The sequence below is a fragment of the Phallusia mammillata genome, chromosome 8 (assembly GCF_965637545.1).
Source record: "Phallusia mammillata chromosome 8, kaPhaMamm4.hap1.1, whole genome shotgun sequence".
In the NCBI taxonomy this organism is placed as follows: Eukaryota; Metazoa; Chordata; class Ascidiacea; order Phlebobranchia; family Ascidiidae; genus Phallusia; species Phallusia mammillata.
This window is the reverse complement of record NC_137259.1, coordinates 1,254,386-1,277,787: the sequence shown is the minus strand read 5'-3', so window position 1 is coordinate 1,277,787 and position 23,402 is coordinate 1,254,386. Positions and strand designations below refer to the sequence as shown.

Sequence of the window (23,402 nt, the reverse complement as noted above, 5' to 3'; positions counted from 1 at the left end):
TAATAAGTTTTGACGAGTTTATTTTGTAAAAACTTGATAAAGAAACAAAGAAAATGCGAATAAATACGATAGAAGATTAGAAGAAAGTAAACGCGACGCAAAATTGTTGGAAAAACATTTGCTTGAACCGCTCATAGAGTAAGAGCAACAAAAGCAATTCAGACATTGCATAAAAATACGAGGGAAGAAGAACTGATGCAAAGAATAAAAGCAACCAACAATCACGATTAAGTGGCTCAAAAAAGTCGCTCTTCCTTCCAAAATAAGAAAATTGAATCCAGATTTGAATTGCACGAAAAGCATCATCCACATTTTCCATATTACATGCATCAAAATCCTTTTGTCTCAAGCGATTGGCAATTGAGTTGATGCTGAGGTGCTTGAAGATAGAGATAAAGAGAGAGGAATAAAAGGTTAAATATGTTATAAGCTACACCTTTTGCTAAGGTACTAAGGTTTAACTGGCTCCCACACCAAGGTTAACAGGTCTTGGTCTGTGAAGGCCAACCGCTGATGGGATTGTTCGCTTGCTTCTCCTCGATTCAAGCTGCGATGAGGCGCAACCTGATGGAGGTCGGGTTGTGGGAACTGATGAGGAGGTTGCTGTCGGTTGCCTAGAAACGAAAGAAATATAGATTCAGTTAAATTTAAGGAGAGAAAACACTGGGTTGAAACATGGCAATGTGTAGAAATATTAAATGTTTGCTGATAGCGCGAGTATTACAAGTATTTTGAACATATATATAAAAATATATATATAGCATATAGAAGTATTTTTGAAGCTTGTATTAAAACTGAGAAAACCCCAAACCTTATTTATATAAACACGCAGTATTAGAGTCATGAATCATTGTGAATATAATCATGAATAAAAGTATTACAGTCATGAATCATTTTGAACATAGTTACAAGATTTTAGCCTGGAACTTTATGCTTACCTCAGTGAAGAAGCAAACGACGGTATCTGGCTGTTAGGAGGAGGTGTGAACTTGCTTTGTGGATTTTGATGCGCGATAAAGTTCGAATTTTCATAAACCGGCTCTTGATGGTCGCGGTTCGGTGTATTGCCCTGTGTAGCAGCTCGAGATCTGTTCGGAGGAACACCATAGTTCAGTGGGGCCAACTTGAGTTTCGGAGACTGAGGTTTGGATGCAGCGGGAGAGCCGTCCTGGGATGAAGTGCTGTGGGAGCGAGTGGATGTCTTCCCTGGAGGAGAGAGCTTGCTCGGAGTCGAAAGTCGAGAAATCCGTGAACCCGAGTGAGATCTACGGGACTGAATCGACTTTATATTGTTTATCGTAGGTTTTGTTGGCTGTGGTGTATCAGAATAAGCTGGCAGCTTCGAAATAGAGTTTTGATAATCTGGAGGCTTCGAATCGTCCGCTCTTGACCGGCCGGTGGCGCAAGAGGAACTGCGTGCTTGTCCTTGGGCCACAGCACTAGGTGGCGGAAGAGAAACAGCAGGAGATCGAAGTCCGGATGATGATGCAGTTTTGCTCCTTCCACGATACGAAGTCATCTCGGTACTGGATGAGGAACTGCTGGATTCGTTTGTACCCGTTAGTCCGCCTCGGCCGGAGAATCCGAATCCAGAGGAACTATTTCGTTTCGATTTAGACATCCTCTGCTGGTTCGGTTTGCTCGGAACCGGTTCCAACGATCCGGATGATGACGTCGTGCCCTGGAACTCTGTGACGTCAACCATTCCGTCGGAAGGCAAGGAACCGAAACTGGAACCGGTTCCAACAGATCCGTTCATGACGCTGTCGGCTCCACTGGAAGTGATGGATGCCGGGGTTCTACCAGTAGAATCCGTCGATTTATCCTGAAATTAAAAAAAAAACGTTTAACATTCCGAAATCCAAAAGACACGTTTACATCTTTGACGTTCAAAGATGTAAATCTGTAATATTTTTCGATGGGCAAAGTCATAATGATATTTTGTCACAATTTGATTAGGGCTTCGATAATTGTTTGAACAGCTCAGAAACAATCAGTAATTTATTTGAAGCAAAGCGATTAAACGTAGCGAAAAGTTAGAAATAAGTGGAGAGTTAAATTACATTTGAGGTTGATCCCTGTGGAGTGCTTCTGCCGCTTGTACGTTGTTGTGTCAGTTCAGCTTCAACTACAGAACTAATGAAAGCTTTTTCAAATACTTTCTGGTGATCAGAGTAGTTGATTTTCTTTCCAATTGCGTCTTTGTCAGGTTTTCCTGAAGAAAAAAACACATTTCAAACTCTAGAACAGCAAATTTATCCAACTGTATTGGATTCATGTGATGCTGCAAAGCCAGCCACTTATCAGTCAAGTCTAAGATATTAATAGTTATCTAGTAAAAAACACAAATTTGGTGTTGGACGTAAAAAGGTGAACAAAACTTACGAGATTTTCCAGCAGTGTTTCCGGGAATAGAAGATTCAGTTTTCGGGGAAAGATCTTCTTTGCTTCCCGATATCCGAGAAGCGCTCTTCATAATTCGTCCAATCGCCGACCCAGGACTGGTCTTGGGCGTTTTATGGAGTTGCCTGGTTGGTTTAGGACGCGTTGGGGGCGAGGTAGAAGAAGGGGGAATTCCCTGGGGCTGCGGGGTTCGCACAATAGTTACCCCGGCTGCAAAAACTTCCCCGTTTTTTCGCGGATGTGAACCTGATGCTACAGATAAACGCTTTTCGTTGTTGTTTAACTCGGAATCGAGGAAAGTGTTGATTTGGTGTGGCATGATGTGTCGGCTGTCGATAGGTAGATTCTCGTAAGGTGGCTCTTCAATAACTTTCACCCTGGTATGCTGTTGCTGATGCTTCGCGGAACCGTTACGCAAAAATCGACTTTCAGGCGTGTTGGCGCTCAAATCCTCAGTTGACAAGATCTGGAATCTCTTCGCTTTTGTGTCGTCACTCTGCTCGACCGATACCACGCTCTCATACCACTCCCTGTTATCCTTCTTTCCTCGCATCTCGCTCTTCCGTGGCACTGCAGCATCCGGGAACGAAGTCTCCTCAAACCTCCTGCTCTCCGCAACTTCCGGCTCCGGGATTTGCTCCTTATCCGGACGCTCAATTGTACTCCCTTCAGCGAATCCTTCATCTGAAACAACTTCCTCTACCAACTTAGAGAGAGCTTGCTGATGAGGACTTGATGTAGATGACCCATTGGGATAAGGTTGACTTAGTTTGCGTCCAACCGCTGCATCACTGCCTCCACCGAGAGCCAACCTCTTCTTGCTTCCAGTGGATAATCCATCTTTGCCGGGAGGAAGATACGAGTTTGGCTCCAGAGAAAGAGTCCTTGGATCGATAAATGAACTTGCAGGCTTGAGCTGTGACTCTGGAAGGGGATCTGGGTTTCTACAAATAAAAGTAAGAAGGTGTTATCATGGGTAAATACAACTGCCAGGAAATTAGGTATTAGTCTTAATAAGCAGGCGTTTACATGAAAAAAATCATGATGTTTATGTGATGAAATGCACGCAGAAGTATTGTAACGTAAAATACAACTAAATAAACTTTTCATGGAATACTTACTTTGTATTATTGCTTTGCTCCGTTTTCTTGCTCGATGAGGAGTTTGACCTGCCTCCGGACACAGATCTTCCAAATTTCGACTTCATCAAATCCTTGAGAGATCGGGATTGGCTTCCTCCTCCGCTCTTCTTTCCTCCAGGAGCAGCATCTTTACTCTTCTTCGAACTCACGTCAGTTTTTGATGCGCTTCTTCCCCGTTGCTGGATCTTCGAGTTTTCAGCTTTCTTAGCAGGATTACTCCCAAGCTTGATTCCTTTAGACTTTGAAGCGCTTAAGTTTAACAGCGAGCGCCTCTCAGTGGATTGGCTGCATTGACTCAAACTTGAACCGGACTCAAGCGACTCAGTGCGCACAGACCGCGAGATTTCAGGCGAAGTCTGCGGGGATTTCTGCGCCAAAACCTGGCTGTTAGTTGTCGCCGAAGTCGTTCTCATGTGAGGGTTTGTGGAAGGGAAGCGAGGTTGCGGGGTGACGTCAGAGATTTGTGAAGTCACCTGGTCCACGGATTGTGTTCGCTCATGCGGCGCGATCACGTGGTTTACAGGGTAGTGACGTGCTGAGTCTTTGCGACGGTTTAAAGCGAAATCACTGCTGACGCTTCGACGTCTGCGGAGTTGACTTTTTCCATCGTCAACTGATGTTTCAAGAATTTCCTTCTTACGACGACCTGCAGAACCTGCAACGAGAAAAGATGTTATGTGTTAAACACTGCAACCAGCAATTTAATTCTGAAATATTGAAATAAACAAAAATCAAATGGTTTAAGTCAAACAATATGTTTTTTTTGAAGATAATTAGTTGATGAATAGCCTGACTCGTAACAAAATCGTCACTGAAGTAGCATTAAACGCAATGATTGTAAAAACTCAAACAATTTACATTACTCTATAACTATTCTATGACATTTTGTTCAAACAAAATGATTAGTTGACACTGTTTATGAACGCTCCTATGATAACTTTGTTTTTTGTGCATTTTGAGTCATAAGAAACGTTTCATCATGTTTTTGCAACATAGGGTTGATGAATACTAACCTTCGCTCATGCGACGTTTTCGTAGTCCGTCATCTATTTCGTCATAATCCCTATTGATCACGTCACAAGTGCGAGATTTGGGAAGCTTGGATGAATCCGAGTCAAAGGAGGAGACTTTAGTGGAAGGGACGACGATCCTTGATCTGTCCTGTCCTCCAGAAGATGCAGGAGGTTTGCTCTTCTGAGGTGGAGGACTCCTTTCAGAGCTCTTCCTCCTAGTGAGGCTGATCTTGGATGCAGATGAGGAGCGTTGAGGTGGATAATGATTTGAGGAGGAGGTTCGTTCAAGAGCAGCTGAAATGGACAGGATCAATTAATAACGAAAAGATTTGAAAGTCAACACAATGTTAGATATTGTTAAAAAAACAATTTCCTTAAATTTATGAACACATTTAGTCATTTATCGTTGTGAATTTATAATGTATGTATTTCGCCTTTACAGCAACATCGCTTTCTTATTCAAATAGAAAAATAATTGCCTTTAGAGAACATAGTTTATTGCACAAGTTTTTTGCTATAAATCAGTTCAACGTTTTGATCAAATTACATTTTAAGTTGATGTGTTTCAAAGTTGAATTGGCCGTTTGTGAATAAATCAGCTTAGCAGCAGAAGTAAATCAAAGGTAACTATAATGCAACACAAACATTTTTTCAATTCAACTTACTTTTAGCGTTCTGTTGCGTCTTTTCATTCTCGTTTGCCTTAATTGCGTCATAATCGACTGGCACCATGACGGCATATCCGGTCGACTGTCCGTCTTGTGACATCACTTCCTGTAGCACGTGCGGGGGTGGGGGAGGCGGAAGAGCGTCATCAAAAACTTCTTCGTCGTCAATCGCAGTTTCCGTGGGAATTTCGTGACTTCGTTGAGCCGGAAGTACTTCCGGGAGCGTGTGAACTGCCACTGACGTCAGCGATTTTCTTTGTGGCTGGAGAGTACTGAATGTCTGTGAAGCAAAGATTTGTTACTCAAAATTGCTTCAAATAAGAAGTGCATGTTTAAGCTTGAAGCAGATGTTACCAAATGTAACTGAAAACAGGCGTAAGGCTGCATTGACCTTTGCTGCTAAGATTTTAAAGTTAAAAAAAAAACGATTTAAACCAATCAAAGTTCTATAAGACGTTGTCAGCATGTGTGTAGTGACGTAACAATGGCAAACAGACTCATTTTATTACACAAAACTGTAAGAATTTTTTTAGGCAATTCTTCTGTACTGCAAAGTTTCATAAAAGACACAGACATACAATGACAAAGCAAAATAAATGCAGCAAACTTACAGCTTTTCCGCTTTCAGTTTTCTCCACATTCTTATGTTCATCAACTTTTTTCTCTCGACCATTTTCGATGAGGATTTGTTCGTAAAGATGATCCAAAGACTGCGACTTACGGCATGCGGCCGCGTATGACTTCCGGCGCCAACCGGATCCCTTCTGGGGCCCAGTTGCACTCCCTGGGCCATCAGGGGAAGCACCTTGATGTGATTGTTTCCATACACTCAACTTGCGAGGCCGGATTTGAGAAAAAGCTGAAAGGTGAAGGTTGAATAAATATATATTTTTAATCATTTAATGAATAAAGATTACAAAAATCGCTGGTCAGAACACAGTAGCTGTAACATTTCTATAAAGTTAAAACTATGAAGCATTTTATGTACGGTAGTGGCCCAGTTAGACTTAATCTTCCAATAAAACCCACCTGATTTTGTGTGTTTCTTTACGTCTTCGTTAACAGTGTCAGAATTGCCCCTGAAACACAAAGTACAGATTATTATTTAATGTTTCACACACCCTACAAATCAATTCTGCTAGTGAATTGCAAAATAACCAAATTAGCAAATGTCAGGTGCCGGAATTAATAAACATTACAACAAATCACCAATTGCCTAATTACAACCGGACAGAGATTACATACAAATTATGATAATAGCAGCCAGGTGTTGATTGATGTGGGTTCAATACACAAAGCATTACGAAGTGATTAAAGGGAGGGTGCGTTACCTTTGCTGCACGGATGTCCGGGGGGCAAGTCCTGATGACGTCTGCTCCTTGCCACTGACGTCATCGCCCGATTGAGGGGGTGGCGGTGGTGGTGGAGGAAGGTCTGAAAATTAAAACCAAAATTTGTAAAATAGCAATGTAATGTATATAGGCTTTTGCTGTCAGGCACAATATCAAGTTTATAGAGCTGTTTTGGCAAATGTAATTTTATTCCGACGTTTCGACGTCCTATACTAGTCAATTTTAGTTTTATTTACCCTGATAAAGGCGCCTGTATAGGACGTCGAAACGTTGGAATAAAATTACATTTGCTAGAACAGCTATGTAATATATTGTAAAGGTAAAAGTATAAGCGTTATAAGTGAAAATGTCACAACAGAATACAAGAATCAAACTATGCTACAGGGCTTTAATTTTTAAATAACCAACCTGCGCCGAATTCTAGTTTCGAAAATGACTTTCGATTTCCACCCAAGGAAGAGGGACTTCCCGGTGACGTCATATGTCCGCTATCTGCTGACGTCAGACGCTGTTCGGTGTTGCTATGGCTCGATGACGCAGAACTGGTTCTCGGGCACCAGATCTTCCCATCGACACTTGACAATCGACTCTGCGATGAAGTGGGTGACATAGGGGACCTCATGGGTGAGATGGGTGACCTGAGTGGTGATGTTGGTGACATTGGGGGCTTTTGGGTGACCCCTACGTCGGCGCGAGGTGAAACTTTTCGTATATTCGATATATTCTGATTCAGTTCTTGTGGTAGCACATGGTTTTCGTATGGTGATACGGGTGATAGAGCGACAACTCCAGGTTGGCTCTGCGGTGACATCTGATCTTCCATCGCAATTTGAACCGCATCCAGGTCAAGTACAAGGCTGGACGGCCGTTGAGGTTCAGAGCGCTTTGGTGTGACATTCATGTAATGGTTGTGTGAGCGCCTCAATCTCGTATCGCGTCGAAAGTTCACCTTTGGTGCATCTTGCGTCTCAACCGGATCAGCAGCTGGCTTCTCGTAATTCTTCAGTTCGACTTCAATATAGGCGTTGTTGTCGAATGACTGGCTTCTTTCACTTGAGCGAGTCGATTTATTCAGTTTTGCGACTCGGGAATGCGAAAGTTTCTTGCTCGAATCCCTTCCCGGGCTCACAGATTTGCATTCTCGCTTTCCACCCGAGCTGGGTTTCGAACCCGCGCCGCTCGCTCGCGAATCACAACAAGTACAGGATTGGGTGGCGCAAACGCTGGACGGCGTGGCGTAATCTGATTGGTTGGGAGACTGCTCGTGGATGACACCTAGCGGATGGGGCTCCTGCACAGGAACAACAGGATCGCCGCTGATTTCAGGTGGACTTGGTTGTGAGCGCGGTGAGCTACCTGTGTGCCGTTGGAGGGCGTTATAGAGTTCGATTATTGTCGCCATTTCTTCCGATTTTATACGGGTTAAATCACGGCGCGAAACTTCGTCGATGGAAGCCCCAAACTGGGCCATGAGTGCCTCGCTGAAATCTGGAATAGTAAATATACGGGTTAGGAGTTTTCTCGTTTAAAATGCACAACTATATGGTGTTGTATTTTGGAATGTTAACTCACGTTGATTTGTGCTACTGTGAAGATTCGGCATTGATCCTGGAACTGAAGATTCCCTGCTTGCTATCGCGTGACCGCTGGGGACTTTCTCCATCGGTGCTTCCCCTAAAATAAAAGTATGTAATTCATTGATAAAATGTTCAAACACCTTGCCTCTGTATTTTGCTCATTAAATCACGAGTTTAAACTGATTTTAGGCCTTACCTTGGCTTTGTACGTTGTGGCCATGCAATGGAGTGCTGTCGTTCAGCTTTTGGTTGCAGCTTGTAAGTTGTTGAACTTGACGACGAAGGTTGATGCATTCGGAATGGAGACGACGCTGCATCATTTCGGATTGCGCAATTTGTGAAGCGACCTAAACATCAAGAGAAATGTAAAGATAATAAACAATATCACAACAACAACAACAAAAAGGGTGACTTCAGGGTGATGTACACAACAGTATGTACATGAATAGGAATAAGCTCTGAAGAGGCCCCATTTCTACCTTATTGTATTCGTGTTTTTGTTGTTCAGCCAGCCTGACCAGCTGATCATTCTGTTCTTCCATCTTCTGCATTCGTTCGGTGAGGAACATGCAATACTTACGAAAATCTTCAACCCCCTGTGAAGATTAAAAATATTTGCGTAAATTTTACATTTTTTTATCAAAATAAACACAAACCGCAAGGAACGCAAACAAACGAAGTAAAAGGGGCCAAATCCCTAAAAAGGAAAGGTTTTTCCGTGAGACCAGCAGAAATGAAGAAACGTTACAGTAATTGTGCTTACAAATTTAAAACATTGCTTTTCTCCAACGGAAATGCGACAACAACGTAATTATTTTCACAACTACTCACAACGAACTATCAAAATCAGTCAGCTATTTCATGGTTCTGTTTCTATAAATCCAACACCGTATCCTGTGTAAACTACAAAGGGCGCCCTTGTTTGCAAGTTGTAATGTTTCCGCTACGTTGGACAACAATTTCCAAAACGGAAACGGTAAAACGTAACAACGTTTCACCGGTAAACAAACATTGAACAGATCTTAAAGAGAAATTACCAAACTAGGGTTTCCGTTTTGTGAGCCTGAGTGGGTTGAATGTGCGTTTACATGGGAAGATTGAGATTGGACAGGATGCGTTCGGTGATCTTCGGATTGGTTCGGAAGACTTCGGGGCTTCACGCGCTGCTGATCATGCTCATACACCGTAATGTAGTTGTGTCGTTTGGTGAAGGTGTTTTGCTGAAATTTTAGTTTATTTTTAGATTTTTGTTAGACAAGGTTACCCCGCCCTGAAATTGGCTGCCTTTGTACAGTGCACTAAGTATATTTTCTTCAAACCCGTATTTTAATTGATTAAACACAAAACTGCTTGAAAACCTACGTAGTAACTTGACATAATTTCTTCCTGGTACTTTTGTTTAAAATCGAACTAGTTGTAAAGTCCGTGTTTTTTTGTTTTATATCATGGTAATTCCAGATGGGGTTTGAAGTTGATAAAATGCGGTCACACTTGACAGCACGAAGTTGGGGATCAGGGAAATTCCTACCTCTTGTTGTGCACTTGCCTCTTCTCTCGGCCGAGCTCCATTTCTCACACCATGACGTAACGCATCACGTAACGACTCTTCGACACTGTCGTACTCCATGACTGGCTCCTATAAAAGTAAAAAGCAACATTTACACCGATGTCTTTAAACGAACGAGTTTGTATGTCCCAAATACTGTACAAAAGTGTACATAAAAGTGCATGTAGACGATTTGGATAAGCTTTTGCAAGTTTTTTTTGTTTTGTTTTTGTGATTTTTCTCTGAAGAAGCCCTATTGTGATAGGCGAAACGTCAGTATTAAGTTTTTACCACACAATGAGTAATTTGGCCAGCACCACACCAGTTGAATGACAGATTTGTTAAAAAAGCACTACAGGCTGTTGGGTAATGGGTGACACTGGTAACGCTTGGATGCTCACAGCATTGGGGCACGCGAACTGAGCAAGTTAAGTTTGTAAATCGCCCCACGCCACATTGAGCGTGAATGTCGCATGAAATTAAAGGACGCAGAGCGAATAGTTTGTTGACTTCTCCTGCACAAAAGAAACGTTTTTGCAGCAAATTAAAAGTCCTACATCGTTTTTACGCGATGCTTTTGTACTTTTTTAACAATCTGTTACGTGACTCAGGGGGATATATACGGGTGTAACAGATGTGGCCCCTCATATTACTGATGACGGCATGAGCATCCGCCGAAACGTTTGAATAATAAAGCATGTTGCTTTTTACGTCTATTTGAGTGGTTATTAATAAACTTATGAAGTAAAAGTTTGACTGTTGAAATAAACTCTGAAAACGTCCGACACACTAAACAAAGCATGTCAACGGACCCGCTTCAGGTGTGTACACCGTTGCCATTCAGAAGAAGTTGTCAAATACAAGGTCATAAAACGACCAAAAGAACAAGCACATAAACTTCCCTATAGATCAAGCACATGTTCTGTTACATAAAGCGGAATGAAACCCTGCTTTTTCAGCCTTTACAATGACATAAAACTTCAAATTTAGACCAACTTAACATATAAGTTAGCTTTACAGCCAATGACTTGCTGGGTGGTTTGAGTTTCAAGAAACTGATGGAAACGCGGTTTGCAAGAGTGGGCGTGCTAATCGCTCATGCTAGCCCACATTCCGACTCGTCAAACCGAATCTGTTTGCTTGAGATGTTGTGGGCGTAAACTTATCACAGATTAGCTTGTTACCGATTCCGGCACAACTTGAAATGCCGAACAACCCACCCAAGATGCTCAGTTGTTAGAAAATTGTGGCTACGAAACGGTGCTTCGCCTACGACACTATACTTAGCACTGTTTTCTATTTTTTGGGTTAAATTTTCAAACCCTTTTTCAGGATGTAAATTAAGGCGGTGACCAGGTGTCGTCCCTCGAGATCAAAATATTGCTCATATACTTAACCGTGAATTATTAATAAGCTGACTTATAACCTCTATTGAACGCCTTAACGCGTGCCATGTGTCAAAAATGGGCGTGAAATAATATAGGTGAGGGGTCTTGCCGGCAGAAATTTTTGAATGTTAAATATTGTTGCTGAACACATTGTTCAACAAACGGTTTACCTAAAAGCTTTAGGGTAATATACAACGATGCAGAATAGTGTGCATGCTATTAGCTAACAAAGTGTAAGTCGCATGCTCTTTTATCTGCATATGTCTTCCTTTATACGTACGAGGTTATTCTGAATATATAAAGTTAAAAACAAAACAATTACTAAACTGGTAAAGCTGTGCACTGTTACAAAACCATAACGTGCATAAAATTTGAGGTCAAAACTTGTGCCATAATGACTAAACTTGCTTGTTAAGAACCAGTAAAGAATGACACGTTAATGTAAAAGAAATTTCACACATTTTAGCGACTGTCGAGATATTCAAGGTGGCGACAAGTATTTGATTGCACCTTGCTTCAACACAAAGAGCCAAAGCATTCCCCAACGGCGGCAGACGGACGACGTCTGCCCCTGGATCAGACCCTAATACCAACCTACGGGACAACGAGATATGCTGGAAAGCCAGGAATCTAACCGCAGACCCCCAAGACTGGTGCTTTGAATAAGGGACAGACAATACCTTGGGTAATATATTGAAGTCCTGACTAGCGCTGCATACTTGGCCTGTGTTGATGTTGTTGAACTAATACATGAAGCACTTTTGGGACCGAAAGAAGTAGAATAATTCAGAAAAATTATAGGCATATTGGCGCACTTAGTAGTATAAAGCGATAAACGCATAAAACCGAAGGACCTGTCATGAAAAACTTTTGCCATGTAAAACTGAAGACACAATTAATATAAATGTAAAATGCAAAAATTGTTGGATTCCAGACAGTATTGATTTTACCTATGTGGTTGGATTTTATGGCTAGGCTTAGTGCATTGGGAATCGCTTTATACAACTTGGAAAGCAATGTCCTATCACATGTGTGTGGTCCCTAGACAATGCATTAGCAAGGTCCTGCAAAGGAAATCGATTTACAGGTGAATTGGGTTTAGTTTTGTCATTAAGCCTGCGTCGGTGCTATAGCTTGGAAATCCGATCTTAAGTATGCGGTTAGATTGGGGATTAGCTTCGCGGGAAACCGGAGATTTGAAGCAAGGTACTAATTGAAACATTTAACATTGTTGTAAACGGGAATAGCGGATACAACGTAGCCATGGTAAAGACTAGGAGATGTTAAATGTCGGGTAATTTGCTGATGGGACAATTACTATTAATGACGTACGTTTGGATGGATGTAATAATGACAAGATAATCATTTTCTGGGATTTTTTAATGATTAGTTGTCGGTCGTTTGCTCGCCATTCGGTACGAATAATAAGTAATTATTACACAAGCTTTATAAGTTTAACCACATAGCAACAAAATCTTGCATTAAACGCAATACACAATATACTTTAACAATCGCTCTTCTCATAAAATTCAACCCAAGCACGGGCTGTGTAAGATTTTAATGTCCTTTTCTGCCAGTACAATGTTCGCTAGCGCAAGTAAACCGAACCTCAACACAACAAGCCCGCGGGGCGTTAAGATCACAACTTAACCAGCGCAGAAACCCACGAGAACTTGTCTGCAAATCAAAATATTATCCTTGCAGTTTAATGTGGCTCTTTAAAACCAGAACTAAATAAACAAAGCGCGGTTGGGTAAGGGTCGTTCTCACGAGGGATAGGCGTCGAACTGGTGGCAAACGACCTCTCACACAATCTATTGTTTATGATACCTGTGAACATTCATAAGGGCGCACTCAAAAAAGGGATTTCGTTGCGTTTACAAAAACAAGGTTCCACCAGCAACGTGGCCCGTGGGATTCGTTGCGAGCAAAATTTGCCAAGTGGAAAACATCAATGCATGCGGTTTTATATTGACTACAAGCCAGTCAAAGTTCAAATATTTTAGCTTCGTTTCTTTATCAAAACTCAAATTGTTTTTCTTAAAACTCAAACCAGTTTTCCGACAAAAAAATTGCAACCAACAAATGTACATATAATTGCCAGTTGAGCAAAAAGCAAGTGTATAAAATACACCTGGCAACAACACTATTTTCAAGAATCCTAAAGTTAAGAGGGTGGCAATCGTTGTTTCAGGCGCAATTGCTGAATTGCTAAATAAACAGAAACCTGCCAGGACAGCGGTGGCTGTATCGGCCGCAAATTGCCTCCTGTTATTACACTGAAAGTCAACGTCTTCATTTCTCGTCTTTCCCAACGACCTGTAGGGCGCAAAGGTTATTTTCACAACGATTTATCATTACTGTTCGAGTGGTTAAAGTGGAAATAAATGGTTAAGAGTTATCAAGTTGACCTCGGAGTGCGTGAAGTTGCTCTAATGATGGCGATTGTTTCCGTTTGGCTGTCGCTATTACAAGAATCACGTTACTGCGAAAATTGTATTGATGTAAAGTTACGACATAAACTTAGGTTGCAATTTTTTCGCACCATGAAATTACGTCAATTTGACATTGTGAAAAAAGCTGCATTCAAAAACATGGGTTACAAGAATTTCAATCGTAAAACTGTTCCTCGAAAAACTGTTTCCTTTCGTTGCCTCGAAAGAACATGATCTCTTCTTTAAAGCAATTCCTCTGTCTAACAGGTAGCATTAAATTGCAACCGAAAAAGCAAGCACTTCGCCTTACGCACTTCCGTACGAAACACGATACGAGGGACAAGCTGAAAATGTTGAGTCTAAATGAATTAGTCGGTCGTTTTACCCAGATCAAGGTTATAGGCGTCATATCAAGTTGATTTCCTGCTGGTTAAGTTGCGTAGGTTGGAGGATATATTGGATTTCAAACAGACCCCGGTACAACAGGATGATTCAGTAGTTATTCAAAACATTAGGTTTGTCGTTGATCGGGGTAAAGTATAGTTTGCTCACGGCCAGTTGTTAAGACCTCCAAACGTGGTCAAGTATATTAAAAAAGGGTTCTCAAATTGTTTGTGAGGCAAAGGTTTCGCAAGATTCCATTCGCATTCGCCATCGAGATCGTAAGACTCAAATATGGACGTTTGAAGAGAAATGAACTTGGTGGTTTCAACCAACAACACCACACTTTATTATACACAATAGGCCTACTCAAATCTAACGTATTTCGCTTATGTAGGCTTGTGTACATCCATTATTGCTAGAACTTACTTTGGATCGAGGTTGGGGTCTGTGTTCGTTCTGTGCCTCGTTGTATTTCATCCCCGGTGCAATGATCTCAACTTTTAAGGGTCTTGAAAGATCTTGGTCCAATTTCAAGCAAATTGATTACCAATATCTGAAAGCAATAGCTTACACGACCGCCTACAACATTACTAAATTATACATAACTTCTAAACAGCCTGCAAAACAGAAAAATTGTTCTTGTTACTATTTTTATAACATTGTTAATATCCAACGAATGCAAACCCAATGGTAGCAACCCTGCATTAGAAACAAGGCTTTGTCTGTACCAACTAGTCTTTTTTCTTGGTGCCTAATTACACTGAACTATACAACACTACTCTAAACAACATACAAAACTTCGTAAGTGCTTACTGCATAAGAAGAAACGCACATACATAACGACATATCGGAATGTGGCGATTCTAAAAACATATGCTGTCAGCTGTATAACTGTAAATTACAAGAGCAACCCACACACAAATTAGAGTGTAATTTACAACACAGTGTCAGCGAACATTGCAGTTTCACACGTAACAACTGCGCGCACTGGCAAGTTTACGAGTGGTACAAACCACACTCGGAAAGTTTGGTCAACAATCATAAACCACAGCGCAACAGAAATAACCCTGGGTCGGGGCGAGGCTCTGTGGTGTGCAAAGGAATTCTGCACGTTGTTGGTTCAGAAGTGAAAGCTATGGGAGAGTTTGTGTATCTATATTTGACAGTACTTGTCATATCCTGTCAGCACGCTTATTTAAAGGTTCTTATGTGGCAAAAATACTTTGTAATTACAGGCTGACTTCATACAGCGACAGTTGCAGCCGTTTTAGTGCGTTGTCCAATATTTATAGAACACCTACAATAATGATGGCAAATTTTCCTTTCTTCGACATGATCTGACAATTTACTTCAAGTATAATCTCCGAAACTCGGGAAAAATCAATGAACACAACTTGGCGTTCGGTGCTTAAGCATGGTATTGTTGGTAAAAAACAATACATGATAGCTGCTGCTTTTATGTGTAATTTGCCTTATATTAAACGTGGGTTTCAGTTTACTGTTGCAGTCTAAAAATACCTTAATGAACATATCTCTTAATACAGTGTGAAAAGAGTTTTTAAACTTGCATACGTTCGTACTTCCATGCTCCAAATAGAAACGTGACGAAATAGCAAACGCAAAGTGAACCTGAGCGAAAACCCTGACCCTCAAACTCTGGTTGGTGTTGAAACAAGCGAATTCCATTGAGCACACGCGTAGCACTTCGGAAAGCCTTAAGATCGGTTCCTGAATGTTTAGTAAACTGGCGTGCATGCCACATCAGTGCAGAGCGGCCGTTGACAGTCATTTGGAGGCATGAAGCCCGTCCTTTTAAAATCACATAAACACGTGCTTACACGTGCAAACCCGAGTACTCGGCTCGTGCATACCAAACCTAAGTGCCTTACTTCAAGAGTTATTGAACACGAAGTACTTGTGCTTGTTAGCCGACCTGACTGGCTATGTGTGTTGACATCGAAACTAATAGGATAACAACAGTAGACTTGTTAGTAGGATTAAGACTTGATGCCAAGCCAAAGCAAAAATGGACATCTACTTTAATCGGCAATACCACAAAACCTCATTGTCAAATCTGCATAAAATCCAAAGCCTGTCTCAGTTAATTTTACTACTACATGTTCTAGGTGTGGTTTGTGTTCTACAAATAAACTCCAAGACAATTATGGAGCTAGGAGTTTTAGTTGACATATCTAACTGCATTGTTGGTCTATTTCCTATTGGTTTTGTCGTCAGTAATAACATACAAACTATTCCCAACCAAGTTTGAACCACGCCTTCCTGGCACTGGCACAAAAATACATTTCAAAACCACAACTGGAATGAGAAGCACGCTGCATTTCGCCTTATGTTTACACTAAACCTCAAATCAATATCCTAGCACTTTTGCGGCCCTGCTAAGCTAAACAATGCTGATCCGGCAAAGCACACAACTAATTACAAAATATCGATCTCTGGGTTACCTTTACTGCGGCGTCTTTAGATTACATGGCGCCTGCATTGGAGGGCAATTTTCCTGTTAATCCCTTGTACAAACAGAACCTTGCAACATTCGGTGTCAGCCACACAACTACGTGCAATTACCGCGGCTTTACAGCTGTCAATTTTCGGTTTTAAAACGCGCTAGACGACGTTCTTTATCGCAGCTTCGCGCAGGGCAAAGGGGAAATCGCGGCGTCAGCAGGTCATTGGGCCAACTGACGGTGAATTATGCAGCGCAGTCCACATAAAACTACAGGTGAGTGCTCAATTGACCGGCAAACGACCTGACTGCTCAGAATTCCGACTCGCTGCAAGACTTTCTACTGCCATAGAAATGAAAACTGCCAGAGACCTTGTACAAAGTAAATACATTGTGATTTTCGCACTTCCAAAAACATTACATTTAATTCACTGCATATAAACTATCTGACAGTTTTGTTTATGATTAAGTCACTTTTAAAGTCCATGTGTGGCGTTACATTCATTTTAATCTCCAAGGAAAAACTGGTGCTTTTTGAATTGTTTTGCAGACCGTGTATTTTGCACTTACGATAACACTACAATTTATTCACTGTATATTAGGTCTCTAAAAGTTTTGTATTAATCAAGTCACTTTAAAGTCCGTGTCTAGGGTTGCTTACATTTTTATGTTTGTTTATGGAGCTATATATATTTGCACAGCCGATGATTTGTGCATGCAAAGTGCTAGATGGCGCCGAGAATCCATTACGTAATGTCCTACCGCGCTTTACATAGCCTGTGTGGCAATTTAAATGGTCGCAACGCCACCGAGTAATGCACTCCCTAACTCCCGCGGGCTTAACAGCTAATCCACGTAGACGTGGTCCGAGCGTAATACACAAGGTACACGGGGCAAAGCGACGTGTCATGAGGGCTTAAATGGCCCCAGAGTCGCGCAAATTAATCCCGTCTTGTCCGAGATAAAGTAGGCAAACAAATCGTACACGTTCCTTGTTTACTAAAGCGCCAATCAGCCCTTGTATTCATATGGACCAGATCAGCCGGTTGCTGTCTTCCGAGGAACAGCGAGCAATGTAAAGTGCATGTGACGTTTTTTTATAGCCCACGGCATTTAATGGTATCGGCCTGGCCGCAAATCATATTGCTATTGCCTCCAATTCCAAGCATCAAAACACAATTAATCCGTCTTTTCTAAGCGTGTGTCCGTCGTGTTTCGTAGAAATTGCACGAGAAAAGTTGAAATTGAACATCAAAAAAAAAATGAAGCGCACACCGGTTACAGGAAAAATAGTTTTTGCTCCAACTCCCTTAACAGCGGATATTTTTGACGCCGTTATCATAACAGACACGTCATGCGAAAAATGTTTGTAAACTAATCCTTTGTCGCCATTGTGACATCACAACACATTAGCAAGAAAACCGCGACAGAAAAACGCGACTTTATGCTAGTCACTTCCTCTCAGCACAAAACACGAAATAGATTTGCTTCTAATACCTCCGCTAGAAATATCACATTACAACTAAAGCGAGGTTAAAATTCATCATTTCTGTCGAAAACCCCAACATAAGCCGTCGCTGCTCGTTCCCCTGAGGTGCAGAGGCTTGAATTTAACACCAGGCAATAACTTCGCATGAGATTTCGAAGTCGTGTTTCCGCAGAAGCGAATGAAGTGAGCAGCAAACACGAAATTACATCATACGCGTCTCGTGCCCAAAGATATGACGTAACCCTAAAGGCAAGTGGTCATTGAAGGCTCAAATGGGTTTTGAAACGATCCAGGAATCTCTACACTGGCGTGTGGCGCTTGAAGTAATGTTCAACCCCCTTCACTTGGGTAATGTTGTACCCCAGAAATTCCAGCGGCCCCACCGCATTCCTATGTGGGCACGGGGGTCGGTGGGACTTGAGGCTTAATGGACACCTGATTGAGAACAAACAGACCATGGAACCGAAAGCACCACAGTTTAGACCTCAGAAAAGCTGACCTAAATTGATTTATCCAAAGTGACTTTATTCACGCAAAACACGGTAATTTAACTGCTTTCTGATCAGTACAACTTTTGACATATAAAAGTAGTATTTACAGACTTGACTGTACTACGCTCCACAAACATAAAAAAATATTCCAGACTGTGTATTAATGATCTAATTTGTAGACAACTTATGTTGCCTCATACATTCAACCTTGCAACAAACTGTAGATTCACGACTTTCTGTTCTGTGCTTTCAGACAATCTGTTCGAAGCGTTTCCACGTCTTGTGGCAATTATTCCGCGAGAAAAAGGGCTGCCTTTTTTGCGTAAGTCTATGACGCGCGAGGCGCAATTTTTCGCCCGCTATCAAGTTTTCTTTGCGAAGATACGGGAGCCATTTGACGTTAAATTGGCACCTTTCTTATCTCGAAATGATAAAATGATTGGAAGGGCCATCACATGTGATGCCTGAAACGTCAGTTGAAGCTTGCTATAACGACTTTCGGGTCATGAAACGGGCGATTTTCGGGGTGAAAACGCGACAGCAATTGCTCAAATAAAGTTAAAGCAAGTTAGGCAGGGCTACAACATATACTTGTGTGTATTTTAGGTCGTTGAATCATTCAATGTCCCACAACAATAATTCTTATGTAGGTACAAGCAATCCTAAGATCTTGTGTCCAACGAGGTATATTAGAAAAAAGAAAAAAATCGTTGTGGAACGGCCAAACAAACTTTAAAAACATTTGTGATACATTATCACCTATAGTTAGCCTACACAACTTCAAAAGTATTGTTATCATAGTTGAGTGGAAAAAAAACCTAATGTAAGTAATTCAGTAATAGCAAGTCTACTGACCGGACGTGAAGGTTTAATTTTTTTCCTAAATCTAACACAGAGGAGACTGGAAAGCCTGAAACAACATTTACACAGAGGTTCCTTGGAACAATGCATTTGTTGTGAGGAAATTAAACTGTGCTTGTTTTATGCACAAAGGGGAAATATAAAGGACGACAAAGCGAGCAAAGTAATCAGTTTGGTGACGAGGATGTAAACACGCTGTTTTCGCACCTCGATATTTTTCAAACACCTTTCGCATCCGCATATTTGACACGTTTAAACAAAAAGCTCACATACACTAACAGCTTTTAAAACCATTGTGAAAATAATCAAAAAGATTACACACTTTAATGATTAAAATAACGACCCGAATAGACTTAAAAAGCGACGTGAGTTATTGTTCAAACGTTTCGGCAAATACTGCCATCATCAGTGATATCTTAAACTCATGAACAGTGTTCCAGATCACACACTGATATGTACAAACTCTATAGGTAACTCAAATATGTGAAAGTCAAATAACAGCATGACAAAGTTGTTTTGGTCAACACAACGAAGAAACGCGTGTGCAAAGGCAAGAACCACACAGATAAATGTATCTGTAGTTATGCGATAATGAAATGATAGTCAGAAATGAGACATAATTGTTACTCCGCCTGTTACCACATATTAAGACGCACAGCTGGTTAAGTTATAGCTTCGAATTAAAACCGGGAAAATATTAAGCAGTGTTTTATCGTTGGTCGCGAATTCACAACCAATTCACTCTTTAGCGGTTTTTTAAATTCATTGCGAAGTGATCAAACGTATGAAAAGGGATTAGGTAGGAACTGTTACGGAAACCGCAATATTTTCTCCCGGGTTCCCGACATGCGCTTCTTGCCAATTATTTCAGGCAACTTTCTACGGTGGTAGTTGTGAACTGATATAAACACTAGTTACAATTTTATGGTAAGATCAAGTGACCTGAAAGATCAAAGCAAGTTTCGCAAGGCGAGGTAATGCTGGATTACCAGTTAGAAGCGTGTCTGTTGGTACAGGAACGTGAACATTTTGCACCAAGGGTTTGTCTACTGAGTTTAAAAAAAATAAAATGTGGAGAACATTGAGTTAATGGAATGATTATGGATCAATTGCAGAATGATAAAGTCCAATACAACGATTATACGCTGTTTCTGTTTGATGGACAAGAACACCAGGCACTTTAGTCGACCAAAACGTCAAAATAAACAAACCAAACGCACCGCAGTGTTTCATACCAGAACGGCAAACTTAAAATGCGTGAAGAAACGTCAACCCAGCCCACGCGTAACTACCATAAATCGACATTACAGGGTTCCGCTATGTTGAATTGCGCCAAGCAAGAAACGTCAAAATCATGAGGGATTCGCGGATGAAAGTCACGCATATGTGGCAGTTTACGTCCTGTGACCTTCAAGCCGTCATTGAAGGTCATTGACGATAAAACCTGTCAAGTTGAATTTCCTTCCACGTGCCACTGAAGGTCTTGTTGGTTTAAGAACAATTGCTCAATTTAATCGCATCAGTCAATACTCGATTTCCGAAATCAAAGCTGATTTATCACAACAAAACACAATAATTCTAAACTTTAGGTGGTGACCAAAGAAAAACACGAATCTAAAAAATGTTTTTATCTGCTCCGACTGTTATTTAGTTCAGTCCAATCATAATGACATGTGGTTGTCTTGAACTTAATTCAATGAGTTATTGCACAACTGTTAACGTTCAGTGGTGAAAAAGTCTACAAACAAACTTTGTTACATAACATTGTGTTGCTTTAGCCAAAATGTATTTAATGATGTTTCAATCAAACTCTTTCTTTAGATTTGATTTTTGACATAAAACATCAAACTGTGTGACGTTCGAACTGAAATTTCGTTTGTTGTTGGAACCCTTAACGCTTTATTCACTTCCTAATGTCAGTTTGTGTGGTCACAAACCTTCTTAAAACGTCTGACAAGTAAAGCTGACAATAACAAATGCGTACTGATTGATATACAGCGACATTTGTGTTTGTAAGCAATTGCAGAGTGAAAAGGACAATGACTGAACGGTAACAATAACGTATGACGTGGACGTTAAAGTGATCATTAAAAGTTTGGATGAACCGAAGAAAGATAACGTTAAAACAAAGCAATTTGTTTGCCAATTGTAAAGTCTACCGGCCACAATGTATAAAGTGTAGATTTGTAGACAAAGCCTAAACAACAGTTAGATTAAAATAAACGTGTTACTACTTAAAACCGAAACACTGCAGACATATGAAGTTGGACAGACATCACTTAATTGAGACAAAACATTCAGTTTGACAAAAACATAAAACAGACAAATATTGTTGTTATCAGGTTAATGTGTTCCTACAACAAAGCAAATCCGATGTTTCATCAGCTAAACAAGCACTCTCTGTTAAACAATCACCGAACGCGCCTTTGCCATTACCGCAAACATTACATCAAGATTCGAAAACAGTAGAAACTTCAATGCCCAAGGCACAATCCACAAATACTGGCAACACTAACCCATTGTTTCCATCTATTACTGATTAATTGCACAGGCAAGGTCTGGCTGAGCAAAAAAACCAACAAACCACTGCTAATTAATCAATATCCCGGTCTGCTGGCGAAACATTTGGAATTGAAGTGTCGGTTTTGTGTCGCTTTGCCCACTTCACCCTGCAATGATCTCAACAGAACCTATTAATTTCAAGGGTTTCCACAACGTGGTGTAAGCCTGTGAACACGTGTTACCATGGACATGTCGGTTCAAGAAGTGCAGAGGAATGTTCTCTGTGCTTTCTGCTAATGGTAACTAGTTTGAAATAATGAAGATAAGTTACGCCTGGTTTGTGGGTGTTTTATATTAGTTACTAAAGTTTTGAGCAGTCATCCTTAGCAATCGTTTTGCAAAAAACATTGTTTTGTGTTTTAAAATAACTGTGACAATTTTCTAAATTATAAACCATGCAAATGGAAAGACCCTGAACGGCATAATGTTTTTTCATCACCGAATTCACAACACTAAGGATTCTAACGTGCCTAGATGACTAGGCAAAGTTTGCTAAGTCAAACACAAAGTTGTTTTCAAAGCAAACCCGTTTGCTACTGAGGGAGATTTTGAGACGAACGGTCACTCAAGCTTTGTTTGTGAGAAAGAAACCATAAACACTTGGCGAGGTTCTGGCCCGTGGTCAAACCAGGTCCAGCACCTGTCGTATTTCCACACAATACATCACCTCGTGCGCACCTAGAAAGCGTGAGAAGCAAGCAGTTTAACGTCGCCGTTCTAGGTCCGCTCGGTCGTCGGCTGTGTCCTTTTATGGCGCTGCCAGCGATCGTAAATATTGTAATTATGTAAGCCATCGAATCTTACCACCACAAGCCGCCAGACAAAATTGTCTCGTGACAAATCGTCGTGCTTTGTAACGACATAATGGCGAGAAACGATCATAGCGGCTCGTTTATTCCCAATTTCACGCATTTTTCATGAACGGTATAGACACGTGTTCACTAGGAGTCAAACATAAAAGTGTCGAGGACTATTTTAGTCAGAATTCTTCTTTTAAGACAACTACAAGTCGGTTCAAAAACAACTCTATCCAACTCAAAATGTCACTCTACCAAGACACTATGATATAGCTACATTCAAAAATGCTAAGCAGCGAAAATACAGGGGTTTAAAATGGATCAAATTTTAAAATAAATATGAATCTACATCTATCTCTATTCAGCAGTGAGCCTTTTTGGATCTAAAACAGTCTAAAGCACAAAAACAGATGATTTAAAACCACCTAAACTCACACAAATTAAACCTATCTATCCAATCTTGTTTAACAATATACAACACGGGTGATTTAAGCATTAAACCTACAACCATGTACAAATACAAAATTGCTCAATTCTCAGGGCAAAAGCCAAAACCCAATCCGGATACTTCCACCTATTTACAGTTCAGCGATAAACGCACAGGTGAATATTTCCAGGTCTGATGCCATCGCACGAGGCCGGATTTAGACGGTAGCGAGATTTTTATATCGGCTAAAACCAAATTTTAACCACGATCATCGGATTTCGCTGCAATAATTCCCCGCTCAATGCGGTGCTAAATCGCGGCTGGATCATGAAGATCGGCCCGTGCCACTTTCCAAATAAATATGACAGCAAATCCCCATAGTTCGGTATGAGTTCGCTTTATGCCT

General features: G+C 40.9%; 1 protein-coding gene across 1 annotated transcript; it reads right to left on the bottom strand.

The window, feature by feature from the left end:
- Positions 1-3: 3 nt before the first annotated feature.
- LOC145203894 (uncharacterized) lies at positions 4-14,558 on the bottom strand. The gene is made up of 17 exons (XM_080076259.1): positions 14,335-14,558; positions 9,684-9,791; positions 9,193-9,375; positions 8,635-8,751; positions 8,352-8,502; positions 8,151-8,252; positions 6,987-8,066; positions 6,558-6,660; positions 6,256-6,305; positions 5,838-6,085; positions 5,224-5,506; positions 4,559-4,852; positions 3,525-4,200; positions 2,386-3,347; positions 2,064-2,215; positions 939-1,825; positions 4-614 (listed from the first exon to the last, which is right to left on the bottom strand). The coding sequence occupies exons 1-17, from the start codon at positions 14,383-14,385 to the stop codon at positions 458-460; spliced, it is 5,604 nt and encodes a 1,867-aa protein (XP_079932385.1). The 5' UTR covers positions 14,386-14,558; the 3' UTR covers positions 4-457.
- Between the last annotated feature and the right edge of the window lie 8,844 nt (positions 14,559-23,402).

Coding starts and splice junctions, on each gene's coding strand:
- LOC145203894 (XM_080076259.1), bottom strand. CDS start 14,385: ATGAAATACAACGAGGCACAGAACGAACACAGACCCCAACCTCGATCC. Junction 8,253..8,351: donor CCACAACGTACAAAGCCAAG/GTAAGGCCTAAA, acceptor CTTTTATTTTAG/GGGAAGCACCGATGGAGAAA. Junction 6,661..6,986: donor GAAACTAGAATTCGGCGCAG/GTTGGTTATTTA, acceptor TTTAATTTTCAG/ACCTTCCTCCACCACCACCG.